General features: G+C 39.0%; 1 protein-coding gene across 1 annotated transcript in view; it reads right to left on the bottom strand.

Moving 5' to 3' along the window:
* Positions 1-18434, bottom strand: part of CAT (catalase) — a 35330-nt gene that overhangs the window by 4190 nt on the left and 12706 nt on the right. Inside the window, 8 exon segments of the mRNA XM_003910050.4 lie at positions 5205-5335; positions 8067-8205; positions 12601-12753; positions 13197-13388; positions 16243-16368; positions 16958-17019; positions 17022-17061; positions 17955-18085. Coding sequence (XP_003910099.3) covers positions 5205-5335; positions 8067-8205; positions 12601-12753; positions 13197-13388; positions 16243-16368; positions 16958-17019; positions 17022-17061; positions 17955-18085 — 974 coding nt within the window.

Raw genomic sequence — 18434 nt, 5'->3', positions numbered from 1 at the left:
GATATGTAATTATATATAGAGAGAGATAATATATCTAAAAACTACTTCATTTATACATGTGCATCTATAGTTATTCAGAAGCCAATATTTCTTAGGCAAAACATATGAATAGTGATATTTTGCTAGATTATTGGGTTTGCCTCTAAAATAAATATCCATAAATTAAAATGAAAAATAGGAGCTTAGTATCAGGTATGTGAATCCAAGCAGCCTCTGCCCAATTCTGAAACACGTTGTAGCTATGATTTTATTCTTACATTTCATTCATTCATTCCACTCATTCAACAAATATTGAGTATCTATAATGTGCCAGACTCTGTTCTATGTGCTGTTCTATTAATGTTTATAAAGTCCAATAATATCCAATTATCCAAAGTATCACCTTCATAACATATTAAGAGATGCATCATTTCCCTAAGTCATCAAATATCAGGCTATAATTATGTTTTTAAATTTTTGAGTAAAGTTTAAACCTGCTACCGAAGTTAATCAGACATAACACAATCTAATCAAAGTACTATATCCTGGGGATTTTCTCAGGCCTATCTCCAATTCACTAATTCTCTCTTCAGCTGTATTTGACATATTTTGTGAAAACGTTGACTGGGTCACATTTGAGTTTCTATTTCAAACGTGAAATATCTGTTGAGTTTTTATTTCATGGATAGTAATTTTTGTTTCTAGAAAATATTATTTGGTTCTTTTTCAAATTTACCTGTTTTTCTCCTCATATCCTATTGTCTTAATAATATTCCCTTTTTGCATCTCTTTAAATATGTATGTTTATTTTAAAGCCTCTTTCCAATGATCATGTCTATGATTCTTCCATCTATTATTGCATGTGTAATTTCTCATTAGATTTCCTTGTATGTATTATAATTTTTCACTATAACTCATCTTCAACAGGAGTTATCTTCTGCAGAAGTACCAAATGTATCCTAGTTGTAAAAGTGTCTTCCTGTGGTGATTTTCTCATCTCTGCAAAGACCTAACAGGGTTCACCGATTCACTTGTTTCTCAGTTAAGGTCTTTCATGGTTCCAACTGGAGTAAGAATGCAGGGACCTCATTTGAGCACAGCATAGGGGAAGGACTCCCAATTTCTTGGAGTTGACTGCTTCCATTCAGAGCCCACATGCTTCCAAGCTGCATCCTCAGTCTGATGGGTAGTTGAGGTGCCCTTTCCTGGTTCTCACCATTATGCCAAGAGCTGAGCTCTAGTTCTGTGAAAAATGTGAAGCCTGTGGCCTCAACTCCTAACCCCTTAGAGGCATAAAATCTTCATAAGGTACAAATCAGGTCTGGTTACCATTACACAATATATACTTTCAATGTTCATGCACTACTCTGATTCCTTTTTCATTTGTGGGACTTGGAAATTAAAACTTTCTTGTTTTTTTAGCCCAGCTACATTATTAAAAAAAAATTAATCTTTCTATGGGAAAACTGGGACAGTAAAAAATAAAACAAATAAAAAAACTTAATTTAGCATGTCTATATGTGAGAAGCAGAAGAAAGGCCTCCCGTGTCAGCTCAATTTGCCATCTTGAACCTCAATCTACACCTCAGTCTGTCACCTCAATCTACAATCTTGAACATCTTGAAGTGTAAGAATTTGTTCCTGCAATTCCAGTGGAATGCTGCAGCCAGCTTGCTTATGACAGTAGAAACACAGCCATTATAAAGATTAAATTACATAAACTTATAATTAAGTATAGTACAAACAAAAGTAATACTCAAAACATCATTTCCTAATTAATAAATATTACCTATGTTTTTGAAGTCATTTGTGTCTACTGTATCACTATGGGGGAAATACTACATAACAGTGATATAGTACATCATTTTGCAATGCCACAGGTTTAGTGACATCACGTTAGTAGCCTGAAATCAGCCCTATGAAATATTTCCACCATGAAAATGGATAAACACTACAAACCAGGGCTTTCTCCCCAGGTAGCCAGCTGTTAAATATTTATCAACACACCACTGAATAAAATCCATTTAAAAAAAAAACCTTGCTGTCTCAGAGATTCAGTTCATCACTTTTACAACTAGGATACATTTGGTACTTTTGCAGAAAATAACTCCTGTTGAAGATGAGTCATAGTGAAAAATTATAATACATACAAGGAAACCCAGTGAGAAATTACACATGCAATAATAGATGGAAGAATCACAGACATGATCATTGGAAAGAGGCTTTAAAATAAACACACACATTTAAAGAGATGCAAAAAAGGAATATTATTAAGACAACAGGATATGAGGAGAAAAACAGGTAGATTTGAAAAAGAACCAAATAACATTTTTTGTTGTTGTTGTTTTAGTTTTGGTTTTTGTTCTTGTTGTTTTGAGACAGAGTTTTGCTCTTGTTGCCCAGGTTGGAGTGCAATGGTGCAGTCTCAGCTTGCTGCAACCTCTACCTCCCGAGTTCAAGTGATTCTCCTGCATCAGCCTCCCAAGTAGCTGGGATTACAGGCACCTGCCACCATGCCCAGCTAATTTTTTTGTATTTTTTGTAGAGATGGGGTTTCACCACGTTGGCCAGGCTGGTTTCAAACTCCTGATCTCAGGAGATCCACTTGCCTCGGCCTGCCAAAGTGCTGGGGTTACAGGTGTGAGCCACCATACCCAGCCTACAGGTTTAAGGGTTAAACAAACAAACAAAAAAAGTATGTGTACATATTCCGTCACCCGGGGTGGAATGCAGTAGAGCAATCATAGCTCACTACGGCCTCGAACTCCTCAGATGAAGTAGCCTTGATAATATCTATTGTTCTATCTTCCAATTCACTAATCTTCTCTTCAGCCATGTTAACCTCCTTTAAAAGCCATCTACTAAATTCTAATTTCAGTTGTTACATTTTCTAGTTATGTCCATTCAACTCTTTTTCTATAGCTTAAAGTTCTCTTACTAAATTCTTCATGCTGTCATCTATTTTCTTACACCTATTAATTAGTCATTTTAAAACCTGTATCTGACAGTTCCATTATTTAAGCCTTCAGTAGGTTTGTTTCTACTGTCAGTTTGTAGGGGGTTTTCTCTCCCTCTTGATTTTCAGTCAGAAGGTCTTAATGTGTTAGGTGCCTTGTCATTTATTGTTGAATGCTGAACATTTCCATATAAAAAGGTCTAGAATCATTTGAGGTTCTATTTTCCACCAAAGAAAATTTTGTTTGCTTCTGACAGATGGCGTAGAGAGAGATCACCTTAATCCAATCTGAGACTGAGCAGAGGCAAAGTTGTGTTTCATGTTTTGTGAGAGCAAGTTTATTTCAAGTTTGCCCTTATTCCTAGGCACGGCCCTTCAGGGATTTCAACTGAAAGCCTTGAGTGTAACTAGAGGCTCTGCTTCTTTGCAGACCTTGAATTCCAATTTTTATCCCTTCAGACTCATAAGACTGCTGTAAACACCACTCAGCTTCTGGACCAGTGCTTACAAATTAACAAATACCTCAAGAGGAAACCAAATGTCAAATTTACTTCTCTGCACTTTTTTTTCTGCACTTCTTTTCTATCTTTGATCTTGATCCTTTAAATCTTTGTTGCTTTGTTAGCTCTCCAAAGCCTTCAAACAAATGCTTTATGTATTTTACCTACCTTTTCAATGTTCTCCATGAAATGGTAAGTATGATATAAGCTAGTCTGCCATAGACAGAGGCAAGCCCAAGTGAATCATTTTTAAGAGAATAAATCTGGACCTTCTTATGTATTTCCCATGTGATACATCATCACAGAATTATGCTATGAATCTATAACAATAGTACTGTGATTACTTAAAAACTATACTATATCCTATATAGTGATAAGAAACTCTCTCAATAAAATAAGGATGACCATATAATAAATTTTCATGTATAAGCAATAGCCTCATTAGTTAAGTTCTGCAAGGGTTGTATCAGCTGGTTTAATACCTGTATTGACCTCACATAGGCAAAATTCTTTGAGAGGCAGGGAATGTACTGTAACATACTTGGTGTCATTTGCATCACCAAAAATAATGCAGTTACATAAAAGGTTTGCAGGAAATGTTTTAAGCTCATCTAAAAATGGTTTATATCCTACAATAATGTAATTTCTTTTATATATATACATATATATGTATATACGTAAATGCTTTTCAAGCAAAGATATCCTCACAGTGAATTAATTCATGTATTTAAGTATCTTTTACTTGGAACCCACACTCACAAACTGAGAAACTAGAAATAGGTTCTAATCTAATTTAAATACTAAGTTTAACACTAACTGCTCAAACAGAGCTCTAGAACAACTATACTTTTAACTTTATTATTTTATTGTGTGTGATATAAGTTGCACTGGACACATTAAGGAGGCAGCTGCCCACCCACAGGCCCTTTCAAGTCTGAGGGCCTCCTTCATAGCATGTGCTGAAACAGCCCTTAGGGCAGCTATAAGCGACTGGAAAGAGAATGAGCACTTGACCTGGGGCAGTTAACTAGAGGCTGACCAAGGCCAATGGTGCAACCTGGGGTGAAAAGATTAGCCAAGTCAATAGGATTCCATCTCTCTAGAATCTGAGATATGTTGAGAGAAGGAGTAAAAGGTGGTCCAAAAAAAAAGAGTAATACATGGAGAAAGATGCCTTAAAGGAGAAACCATTGCTGTGAAAAAGCCACAACAATGATAAAACAGGAGCTCTGACGCAGACAGGAGAAAACAGGAAGCCGTGGTAAAAATAATCAATTAGCACCGGCAAGCAGAAGCAGACAGATGGAGAACAAGCCACGTGAAGGGCGAGCTCTGCAGTGGAAACGCCCACACTCTTGTGGTTGAGGCTCCTGGAGCTATTTTGGATCTCTAGTTCTAGTCCTTGAACCTGGGCTGTCCTGCCCAGATTCTTAGATTTGTCTCCACATACGCTGTATATGCTCATTTCTTAAATTCCCACGAAATCACTGTTTCCCCGATGTCCCCCTCCCCATATCCCTTCAATAAAGTTTGAAGAAACTGAGACGGAGTCTCCATACCTTGAGGCAAAAGACCAGAGGAATAAAACCCTTCAACTCCAGCCAGTTAGGGGCCCAATTTACTATCACAGATGAGTCTTCCTTGAATTCAATTTAAGATACATCAGACAGTTTGGGCGTTGCGGGGTGGGGGGGTGGGGGTGCAGATTATGCAGGCATTGACAAGGAGAATTAGCAGGTGACTTCCATAGCAGACAAAGAAGTCATTACCTGAGTAACATTATCATCATTGGCAGTGTTGAATCTCCGCACTTCTCCAGAATACTGGGTGCTGTGCTCCAGGACAGAAGGCTGTTGTTCTGGAGCACCAAAGCTGTTGGGGTAGTAATTTGGAGCACCACCTTCAAAAGAAAACCACCCAGATGCACTTAGGAACAAGAAAAGTCAAGTAAGTCTGCAAATAATCACTGTGATGAGAAATAAATTTAAGTGGTAATCAAATACACATGTACACATACACAGATATAAACACAACACACGCATGTTATTTTTAATTTCCTGCATTTAGCTACAGGTAGTATGAAGATTCTTAGGGAACGTTGCCATCTGCTAAATGCTTGCACAGGCTGCCGCACTTTATGAATGAATCTCAAAGTCCCTTTTGACACTTCGAAGGGTCTCATCTATCAAGTCTTCTGAGGCTTACAGCACATGTAGAAGTTTATACACGTGTGCTTGATTTGGCCACCATACAGGGATGAGGTTCAAAGACACATTTCAAAATTGACTTGAAAAATTGTGTCATTTGGACTCGGGTTCAGTTCAAACACCGCATCACAAAATTCTTGACGGAAATCTGAAAGTTCTGGTTCTGCTCCTTGAATCTACAGACACAAGCATGGGGCTCTGTGATGTGACCTGACTGCTGCAAGGTCACACAGAAGCCAGTGGTAGATGTGGGGTTGGAACTCTGGGTTCTTTGTCTCCTCCAGCCCAGCATATACAGTATTTCCATTACAGAACTCTACTTTGCTATTCCTTGAAGTGTTTTTAGGATTCTCAGGGTATCTCTCCTTTACTGACGATGATGACTTTGTTCCATTATAGCTTCACTTTCACACCCTCCACAGATCAATAAAAAAAGAATTTTTAAAAAAATGTGGTAATTGTATATCAGCACTTACTTATCTGGACTTGTAAGAAACAGTGACAAATACAATCAAAATATTTTCTTTGACTTTTGAAATAAATTATGAGGCTTTTTTTTCATTTTGGCATATTTATTTTCTCAACTATACTTTGCTTTGGCTGACATTAGCAGAAGCATTCATTACCCGAGCACACACTGCCTAAACAGGAGTGGCCCAGAAACATATTAAGTGGTTTGAGTAAACCAATCTGGGGTTGGAATTTTAGCCAGCTCACTGCCATAACAGATCACCCACAGTAGATATCAAGAGATACCTATGTATGTCATTCATCAAGACACCAAGTGTGTGTGTAGGGGAAGGAAGAATACCATATTATTATGGAGCCCAATTATTAGCTCAAGAAATTCAACAGATCAGCCACATCTACATGAAAAGCAAAATGCTCCAACAACCAGCCATCACAGTGTTTTCTTCATTAAGAATTAGCTCTTTGAAATGTGCCTAGTTAATTTTTAAAATCCTGCTTCCAAACGAGCTCTGACCTTTACTCAAAGTGGGAGTTGTCTTTAAGGCACTGACCACAAGAACAAATAAGCTCTTTCACGGAGCTTCAAGGTCATAGCCCAAATGCTCTACTTTTAAAATCAGGCCAAGCACAGTGGCTCATGCCTGTAATCCCAGCACTTTGGGGGTCCAAAGTGGGTGGATCACCTGAGTTCAAGAGTTCAGGACCAGCCTGGCCAATGAAACCCTGTCTCTACTAAAAATACAAAAACTAGGTGGCGTGGTGGCACACTCCTATAGTTTCAGCTACTCAGGAGGCTAAGGCATGAGAATCGCTTGAACCCGGAGGGGGAGGCTGCAGTGAGCCAAGATCATGCCACTGCACTCCAGCCTGGGCAACAGAGTGAGACTCTGTCTCAAAAATAAATAAACAGATAAATAAATATAGCAAAATGTAACAGCTGTGGCCTTTGGGTGTTGGGACTATATGGGTATTTTTCTTTTTTCATCTTTTTCCTATATTTTCCAAATTTTCTTTAGGACACATGTATTATTTTTATCATAGAAAAATAAACTTTGTTTGAATATAGACATCTGTGGCTATAAATATAAATCATCAGTAAAATTTCTAAAGGGATCAAGGCATGCAGTCCACATTACTAAAACACATGTCCTAAATGGGAAAAGAAAATAACTAAGATCTATATTAAACTGTGGAATAGTAAAAGGAAAAAACTTCAATCAAGCACTGTGCTTGACTTATTAGAATAATTAGAACTGGAGGCTGCTTGTATATGACACCAAAAAAAAAGTAGTTAAAATAAAAAGATTGTAAGTTTGATAAATGAGTTCCAAAAAAAACAAAAAGTGGTAGAGTTGATTCACATGACTTTATTCACTTAGGGAAAAATGAAGGGAGGGGAATCCTTTGACTTGCTCTGCCTCCCCTACTCTCTTCTCCCCAGCCTTCCCTGCTAATTCTAGCTCCCTTCCAAATTCTAGCTAGGGCCAGACCTGCTCCTCCGGGGCCACAACAGAACTGCAAAGAGAAACAAAAGACTCCAACTCTTGGCTTTCGTACTTCTATGGGTCTAAGTCTTGGTGATTTCACAGTGATTTCAGGAACTGTCCCTTTTGGTGAAGAGTCTTCAAAACCTAACTCCTAAGCTGGATGCTACCGTACTCTAGCCAGTGTGAAAGATCTTACTCCCTGCTTTTAACTACTGTATACAAGTAATATCTGAAGTGGAAACTCTCAATAAAATATATAAAATAGATTAAAAGCATGGAGAGTCCTCAGGCAGCCTAAATCTTCACTGCTGGGCAAAAAAACGCCCAGTTAGCAGCACCTGGAGAGCACCTTCACCAAGCAGGAGGTCCTGCGGGGCCACCTTGAGAGCCACTGGCCTGGCCTCCCGCCCATCTGCTCCACGTGCCCTCTGCCCGCGCAGGGGGAGCCCAATGTCTCAAGGCCTACCCTGATTGTCCTGCATGCACATGGGGCCGTCACGCTGGTAGTTGGCCACTCGAGCACGGTAGGGACAGTTCACAGGTATCTGAAGATAATTGGGTCCCAGGCGGTGGCGGTGAGTGTCAGGATAGGCAAAAAGGCGGCCCTGCAGTAATAAACGCAATAGATACTGACTAGGGGCAGTAACATATAACATAGGAATGGGCTGTAAACTTCATTCTGAAATTTGAAGTACAAAGCACTCTGTACATGGTTACCATAAAATTCTGCCTTTCCCCCTACTTAAGAGTGAAGCCTCTACTCTTATAAGTTCTCCCTAACTGAACAGTTCTTAATTTCCCAGGCCCTATGGCCAACCACAAATCTTCCCGTCTGTTTTAGGCAATAATACCTTTTTTTTCCCTTCTGCATAACAAGTTAGTGTCTTGTCTTATACTGTATTACTTGCTATTCCCAAGGAAGTATCACATTACAAAACAAATGTGCTAGAACATTAACTAACTGAAATATTGAATTAATTCTATTCCTCCTCATTCCCTTACTCCAGGGGAGGCACCAGTCATTTGCTCTTAACAAAAAGCAACAAATTTCTACAAAACCAACAGTATGGGAAATTCTTCAAATAAGCACTTCCAACTGGGCACAGTGGCTCATGCCTATTATAATCTCAGCACTCTGGGAGGCCAAGGTGGGAGGATCACTTGGGCCCAGTTGTTTGAGACCAGCCTGGGCAACACAGCAAGACCTGTCTCTACAAAAAAAAAAAAAAAATTAAAACATTAGCCAAGCATGGTGGCATGTGCCTGTAGTCCCAGCTACTCCAAGAGGGTGAAGTGGGAGGACTGCTTGGCCCAGGGGGTTGAGGCAGCAGTGAGCTGCAATCGTGTCACTGTACTCCAGCCTGGACAACAGAGCAAGATCAGGAAAAAAAAAAGTACCTCCCATGCTGCCTTCTGAATTATTTCAGATACACTTTGAGCTCTGAGACTTTCTAGATATGAACAACAATAAAAAAAAAATCTATGGTTCAAAATGAAAGCCCTACAATGCCAAAAGTCATGAATCTAAGATTAAATTATGTTCCATATTAACCAAGGCAAGGATGGCAAGCATTTTGAAATTTCTTCCAGTTAATGCTTAAACAAAAGCTTTAAGATAAATTCCACATTAATCTTAACATCTAATGATTGAACTATTCTCATTACTCCTACTTCTTTTCTATAAGCAATTTTTCTTCCACTAAATTTATCACTGGCCTTGAATCTTAAAGTATTTTTAGATCCCTAATTCTATGAGGCAAAATAAAAACCAAATTGAATAGGGCAACTTAAGCAATAACTTTGTACCAAATCACTGATACCAACAGACTTAATCCAGTCCCAGGGTTCTGTCAATATTTTGCTCTTGGCTGAATGACTCCCTCTTATCATCATTTCAAATAGCCTAAGGTCATATTTAGATGACCAGCCATGCAGTCATAACCAAAACTCAGCTACAGGTTGGAAGCTGGTTGTCTCCTCTGGCTCAAAAAGTTGTGCTCTTGACTCCATCAACAGGATAGGAGATACAATCCTGCCATGGGCAGCTCCTGAATGTAGCCTCTATCACATAATTCTGATTTTGTGTCACCCTGTGTTTATCAGGCAACCTTACCCCACCTATAGGTGGAGACCAGCAAAGGTTGGGAAATGGGCACAGTGAGGTCATACCCTGACACCAGCTTGAATCTAGGCCTTCCCCAAGGCCCTGTGCCTGAACTCCCTTGCTGGACCTGCATGAGTGGGAAAGCCTTTCCCACTCAAGCAACCGGCTCAACTTCTCCAACTCTTGGCAAAATACAGAGAATGAGAGCAAGAAAGGCTGCACCTGTGTCCTCAGGTATTCAGGGGACAGTCTCTCCATGACTTGTATTATATTATTTGTCCATTTCATCATGGTGTGGCTCACCACTTTGGATAAAGTTATAAAACTTTATTAACATGACCTTGTTCAAAGACACCTGTAAACACTGCCCATTAATACACCAACTGCCACTGCCTAGGCTACAATACTCATGAGCTCTCAGCAAGAATAACCCCAAAGCCCTCCTAACTGGCTTTCCACTTCCGGTCCAACAAGACAATCTACATGTTCCCTACTCACCCCTCAAAAAATCTCAAATCATTCCTTAATGGTCACCAAATGGCTAAATGAGTACAACAGTCCTTCCCCAACTGTATGGCTCCTCACAGGCTCCATGGTATTGGAACTCATAGCTAAATGACCTAAGAAGGGTGGGGAAAAGCTAGGCTAGAAACAGTAACTCAACAAACTTACAAAAGCTCTTTCAAATACTTTCTAAAATTCATCTTAAAAAAAAAAACCATAAAGAGTACACTGAATTTAAAATAGACACATTTGCCCGAACTGAAATTAATACTAATAGAAATTATATTAATTTCTACTTGTCATCCTTTTTCAGGACTCTCTTCCCCACTGTTTCAATAGCTGCCTTAGACATTTGCTTTCTTAGGATGTAGAGAATATGTATTTGCTTTGCAGTCCTCTTCTCGGGGGCCTAGTTCTCCATTCAAATCTTCACTGTTCTTCAAATTATATAACTCAGTGCTGCTGACTGCCTCACGGTCCCACTGTGGTTCCAAAGACCCATGGTGACTTGGATTCTTGTGAAAAGAGTTTAGGTAACCTTGTATTCCTCAATCCATTCCCTCCCTGTCTAACCAGAGTTATGCAGCCTTAGCTCTGCCCATGACAACTTCATGCCTTGGCAAATCCCATTAGCTTCACCCTCACACAGTTCAGCCACCAGGCAGGGAGTTTCAGGGCCCAGGGTCACATTGTTTTAGCTTCCTCTACTCCCTGGTTTCAATGCAACTTCTGCTTTTCCTCTGAGAACTGCCTGACTTTCCTTTTTCTATTCCCAACCCCTAGTTCCCGCTTTTTCTATTTATCACCAAGAAGAGTGATTCTACTCAATACATCCCAGACCACATTTCTCAAAACTGAAGAAAGCTCTTCACTCCTACTCAAGCATTTAAGGTCCCCTCTGACATATACTCAACGAACCTATCCAAATTCTATTCTTCTCATTCAGTAAAGAGTGACTGTTTATAGTTTCAACACACCTAACATGCTCCACCTTTGTGCCTATACTCAAGTCCTTCTCCTGCCCCATTTTACCTACTAAAAATCAAAATCCTATCTATTCTTCAAAACAATCTCAAATGCTACCTCGTTCATGAAACTCTGTGGCCAACCTCCTATCAGACAAAATTTTGCCTCCTGGATCACCACGGCACTCTGCCTTACGTTATGGCACCCGAGACAGTCCACCATACACAACAGACAGGTACTCAATTTATAATAGTTGAACTGAACTAAAAACTAATGAAAAACTTACTTTCTATAAAAGCCTCAGATGCTCCCCAATGTCATAAGCAAAAAAGTTATTTTTAAAAAAACTTAAGCTTGTCCTCCACGCAGACTGAAACCTGAACTGGAATCAGATACTTTACATAAGAAGTAACCTTCAGTCGCTGTGGTTTGGGGTACAATCTTTAACCTTTGTTTCAAGGTCACAGTCCAAAACCACAAGAGATCGATTTATACAGTAATTATTAAGCCAATTATTTTCCTACTGATTCTGATCCAAAGTAGAATTTTTCACTCTTGGTACTCTTGAAAGAGCATATTAAAAAGTAAAACATACTGATAGCTTAACAACATTAGCAAGGTGAATGGTTAATCCACTGCCTTTATCACTGGCAGCATACATGTAGTTCATAAAAATCATCCCTAGATCTCTTTTTACAAATGGAAAAATTCAAGCATCACCGTGAAATAGAAAATGAGGCCGGCAGCAGTGGCTCACGCCTATAATCCCAGCACTTTGGGAGGCCGAAGCAGGCAGATCACTTGAGGTCAAGAGTTTGAGACCAGCCTGGCCAATATGGCAAAACCCCATCTCTACTAAAAATACAAAAATTAGCTGGTCATGGTGGCGGGTGCCTGTAATGGCAGCTAATCAAGAGGCTGAGGCAGGAGGATTGCTTGAACCTGCGAGGCAGAGGTTGCAGTGAGCCGAGATCACACCACTGCACTTTAGCCTGGGCAATGGAGCAAGACCCCATCTCAAAAAAAAAAAGAAAGAAAATGAATAAAGTTAGGCTTACCAAGGTATTATAATTAATTAACCACACTTCAGTTACAGACCGAACAAATGATGTTTCACTCTACCAATACTTAACGTATTTCTATTATGTCTTTTTCTTTTTTTTTTTAATTAAGAGACTCAGTATTCTTGTCTTCACATATGTAGGGACTTTACTATGGAATTTTGTTTATACTTGGTTTTTTCAAGGAATGCTCACTGAAGGATAGTTCACCTCAGTGAGTCCCACAAGGTAACCAAGCACCTAGATTAAAGTTTAAGTAACGTTCTCATTAATTCCTCATATAAGGATCATGCCAAGCTGCACAATTTTGTGTGTGCACGCTCACATGGACACCTGCCTCGAACATCTCAATCCACCAGGCTCACCTGAAGCATTTTGTCAGGGCTGCTCTCAATGCCAGGGGGCATGTTGCTTGGGTCGAAGGCTATCTGTTCAACCTCAGCGAAGTAATTAACTGGATTCCGGTTTAAGACCAGTTTACCAACTGGGATGAGAGGGTAGTCCTTGTGAGGCCAAACCTGAAATGATGTCATGTTCATAATTAACAGGCAATCAACCAAAGGAAATTAAAGCTACCCACAAAAATACCAGATTTCAAATACAATCAAGCCAATGAAAATAATTTTTAAATCCAATAAAACATAAGAATTTAAGATGAGTGCCTTAGTTAAATCTTTCACAATAGGAAGTGGTAAGTACTGACAGTTTCCCTAGGAAAAAGTACATCAGCTTTTCATAATCTGTTCCCTGTTAATAACAATATATGAAGCCACATACACATACTCAATGAAATGACAAACAGGAATGTGGAAGGAAGATGCTGGTAAAGGACACTCTGAAGTGGTACCCTCTGTATTTTGTATATGACTTCCCCATCGTTATAATTGTTTGACTAGATTTTTTTTCTAATTAGGTAAGAAGAGACTTAAAAAAGAAAACAATATAGCTGTTACTGACTCACCTTGGTGAGATCAAATGGATTAAATGGAAAAGTTTCTGCCTGATTAAATGTCATAACCTGGATGTAAAAAGTCCAGGAGGGGTAGTTTCCTGTGGCAATGGCGTTAAAAAGATCCCGGATGCCATAGTCAGGATCTTCCTGGGAAAGCCTCGCCGCATCTTCAACAGAAAGGTTTCTGATGCCCTGGTCAGTCTACAAAATGAGAGAAAGAAGCTCCAATGGAAACTTATTGGCAAAGTTATCAAAATGTAATCAGTAATTCATTGAAGGATTATGAGTAACACCACCCAAAGAATGAACTTTCTTTACAACAATACTTCCATTGTTCAAATCTGATACTAATGAATTTATCAACAAGAAATTCTATTTGATTATCCCAATACTTTTAAATGTCAAGGAAATCCCAGCTACACATTTCATATTTAAAATCAGTCCTATCTGTTTATGTATTCTATTATTTGAATTTTTACACTCATGTTACTTTCCAAATCAGAAAAATCAAAATATATCTTAAAAGTAGGCAAAGGATTAATAAAATTAAAGGACTACTTCCCTTTTACCGTGAAGTAATGTTTTAATTCCACTTCATGATAGCTCAAATCAATTACTGAGACTGTGCTCGGCTAGTATACCTTCACTCCTGTCCTATTCCTTTTTTTAAAAAAAATAAATTATAGAATCATAGCTCATAGAGCTGAAAAGAACTTCAGTACAACTACCTGGAACTAGTTCTCTGACTATGAGCAGGCAAAATTAATATTCTGACTTTCCAAGCAAGCCATTAAAACCCAGAGAAGCTGTGTCACTTCGTAAGTGCTCCTGTCATCATATCATACTGTTCTTTAATGGACTGACCATGTGATCTTATTCTGAAAGACCTTCCAACAAGCCAAGTGCCGCAGAAAGATTTCCTTAGCAAAAATCAACTCTGAACGCTGGTCTATTTCTACCACAGAAATCCCAACTCTCTCGTCAGTGAAAAGGTCTGAACTCTTACTACTGAACCAGAAGTAAAGCCACCTTCAGTATTAAAAAAAAATGAAGGTCACGATGTACAGATCACCCAAAGAGCTAATATATTAACTTGTGCAATAATATTGCAATATTTTTCTGATTTTAACTGAATCCTTTAGGTTTAGAAAATAATCATCTTAGGTCAGAATAATCCAGACTGATGAATCCACGTAGATCTCAGGCTACCTTAGGGCCCTAGGATAAAAGACCCACAAGCAATCCAGTCTTTCCAGGACTTGTATAGCTGGTAATATTATGCCAACTTTACAGTGAAAAGAATTGGAGCTCAAAGAACTTTTAATACTATGCCCAAGGCCACAATTATCTAGAAGAGTAAAAATCTGAGTTCAGGCTGGCATAACTCCAATGCTACCAACTAGACTGGCTGTCCCAGAGACAACCATTTAGTGTTACTCTAAGTAACACTACATTGATCCTTTTGGCAATTACAAGCCAATTTTATGTTCCATAAAATGTTTCCTTGTCAAATATTATAGATTCAAGTTATGATGATAAAAAGAGGTGATAGTTCTCCTGTTTGATATGCCTACATTAAGTTGTTCAGATAAAGAAGAAAACAGGACAGAAGAAAACAAGATAGAAGAAAACAGGGCTTTTGGATGTCATTAAGAGAGAGATTGTCCAGTACTGGTCATGAGCCCACTTCTTTCTGCTTATTTTAGCAGCAGTATTTGGAAACAGAGGTTCTCAGGCTTGTTTTTACCTAGCCCTCAGGAGTTCTCTGGGAATATCACTAACACACCAGGGCTCACTGGTAATATTGCTCATTGTAACGAATGACATGCTTAAACCAAAAGAGTACCCTTTAAAATATTTCAGTTGATTAAAACATTCTCAAAACCCTCCCCAGATGTAACGCATTTGATCTGGCTATATGAACGCAAATTTTTAAAAACAGTACAATTTTGTTTTCTGACATTTGTAATTGATTTTACTTATATGCGTTGTTCATAATACAACCTCAATAAATGCTAAGTAAATAGATGGATGACTTAAAAAGTTAAAAGAAATGATATTGGAAAGATGCCACTGGATGTTGGAAGTGATAGTGAGACTTGGATATGCTCCAAGCGGTGTTAGCCCTCTTCTGGGCCCTAAAAGGTATCTATGCTCAGGATAATGACTCAGGGCTAGGCACTTTATTATTTTCTAGAGCTTAACTCCAAACTCCAACAAGAACTCTAGAAAAGCCGGGCTAGGGCCAGGCACAGTGGCTCACACCTGTAATCCCAACACCATGGAAGGCCAAAGTTGGGGATGCACTTGAGGCCAGGAGTTTGAGACCAGCCTGGGCAACACAGCAAGACCCCATCTCTATAAAAAGAATTTAAAAATCAGCCAGGCATGGTAGTGTGTGCCTGTAGCCTCAGCTACTCTGAGACAGGGGGATTCCTTGAGCCCAGGAGTTCACTGCAACCCAGGAGTTACTGTGAGATACGATCATACCACTGCACTCCAGCCTCAGTAACAGAGTGAGAGCCTATCTTAAAAAAAAAAAAAAAAAAGCTAGGCTAAACTAGGTGGAAAGTATTTCCTTCTGCCTAGCCTAGAGGTCTATACTATCTTCTCTGAGCCCAAACCAAAAGCTTAGATATTCCCACTTCAGGGAGAAAGCTGTACTCAACATGAAGCTGCCAGCCCAGAAACATTAAACCAGAAGCAGCACAAAAGAAGCACATTTTCTAAATATTTATGACAAGGGACACAGGATCCAGAAAAAGGAAGCTTAAACTGTTGATCACAGCCATGTGCCTTAACTCTGGCCACATGTAAAAGGAAGACTAAAGAGGAACCACACACAGTTCTAATAGGACAGTGTGAAGTTATGTCCTCAGGTGGAAGCCAACAAAATACTCACAGTACTGATCAGCGAGATCAATACTTCCCATCTTTGGGGAGGGAGGTGAGGGAAAAGTGGGAGAAGCCTTAATCTTTGCTCAATTCTTCAGGAAAAATAAGGAGGTGTGTGGTAGGAGCCTTGTACACTCTGCCCCAAAGGTATAACACGTACCTTATAATGGAATTTGCAATAAACCGCCTTTCCTTCTGCGTTAACCAGCTTGAAAGTATGTGATCCATATCCATTCATGTGGCGATGGCCATCTGGAATCCCCCGATCACTGAACAAGAAAGAAACCTAAGGAACAGAAATATAAAGCCTCAAATGTTTTCATTTAAATCAAAACATCCTAGATTTTTAAGATATTCCTTAGGTTCCAGAAAGTCCCTTAATGACATAAAACATACTAGCCTATTTCCCATGGGAAGGGTTACATTATTTCACCTGTAGAAAATAACAAACAGAAAAATTTTAAACCAAAATGATATGCAAATCACTAATACTATGACTCAAAATTCTATGAAGGAAAGCTAAAACAACCTGAAAACTGGCCTAATTTGTTATTCAAAATTTATTTTCATAGCAAATTTGGTACTACTTTCCCCTCACTTCCCTAATACAGAGCTTTACCTTGTACTAAAGACTTTCATCCTTACTATTGCTAAATATCAACTGACAATGTTGCTATCTATCTATCATCACCATTTAAGGTTGATGAATGGGGGATGATTATTAAAGCCAGTTATTACAAAACTCTTCACGATCAAGAAATCTGAGGAAGCTTATTCCAATAAAACAGCCAAAACTGGAGAGACACTTTATGAGGAGGCATAATTAAACACTGCATCCCAGGGGATATAAGACAATGGAAAAAAAGGGTTCATACCTGATGCAGAGACTCAGGACGTAGGCTCCAGAAGTCCCAGACCATATCCGGATCCTTCAGATCGTCTGAGGGTTTCTCTTTTGGCTGTGGATAAAAGATGGAAACTAAATAGAAAAAAGAGAGAAAAAAATTCAAAAACTAAGTTTACAGGAACTATGGTGTCTTGCATTATACATGCCTATTACTAGGTTTATGGATTATAACTCTAAATACAATCCTGGAATTTTAAACTGCCAACCCATAAAATGAAATATACTCAACATAGACAACTGGCATCTAAGATACCCTAAAAGTGATATTTCAAATGCTCTACAGTCACTTTTTGGAATAGGGTCTCACTCTTTCACCCAGACTGGACTGCAGTGGCATGATCACAGCTCACTGCAGCATTGACCTCCTAGGCTCAAGCAGACCTCCCAACTCAGCCTCCCAAGTGGCTGGGACTATAGGCATGAGCCACCACACCTGGCTAATTTTTGTATTTTTTTGTAGAGACATGGTTTTGCCATGTTGCCCAGGCTGGTCTTGAACTCATGGACTCAAGTGATCTGCCTGCCTTGGCCTCCCAAAGTGCTGGGATTTATACTATTTCTTCCTGGAAAAAATATACCCACCCTCCCACATGCACACACACACACACACACACACACGGACACACACACACACACACCCTCCTGCTGACTCAGAGCATGTAGAGACACCCTCTGTTTGTTTCCAAAGTAAAGTCCCTCTTTTTACTAATCTTCAATGTTCTGCAAGGAAAACTAAACTCACTTCCCATTAAGTCAGTGTATCTTAAAATGACAAATCTAAGACCAGTGGTAACTGTTGCTACTTGATCTTACCAAATACAGAAAAATGTGTTGAAAAAAGTAATCCAGACAACTCATATTCTTTTCTTTCTGCCTTTCCCATGGTTTCTCCTCAAATGCCAACCTATTTGAAATCAATTTAAATCAACAAACATTTGTTGAGCGCAAAATACTCTATTACCTACCAATATGGGATCCCTGATGAAGAAAATGGGGGTGTTATTTCCAACGAGATCCCAGTTACCATCTTCTGTGTAAAATTTCACTGCAAACCCACGAGGGTCCCGAATTGTGTCAGCTGAACCCGATTCTCCAGCTACAATATTCAAATGAAAACAGGATGCATAAGCCACAGCACTTTACATCCAAGAAGCCTGGAGACATAAAGAAGCACCTGGATCCATCCTTTCTAATCCACTTCCAAGAACTAAATTAGGTATTTAAGTGCCCGGGTTATTATTTCTACCCACCAGCTAATTCAGTCCACAAATCAAACAAAAGAATTAATTGACAGCAATAAGAGAACATATGTAATAACAGCTGACAAGGTTATTCATTTAACATAATAAGATAACTTTGTTCAAACAGGTAATTAAGCTTTTAATTAAAATAAGGGAAGAGAATAATTATGAGGCTTAAAGTAGTGACAAACAGAATAAGTGAGT

Source organism: Papio anubis, chromosome 12 (genome assembly GCF_008728515.1).
Source record: "Papio anubis isolate 15944 chromosome 12, Panubis1.0, whole genome shotgun sequence".
NCBI lineage: Eukaryota > Metazoa > Chordata > Mammalia > Primates > Cercopithecidae > Papio > Papio anubis.
This window is presented reverse-complemented; position numbering and strand designations above follow the sequence as displayed.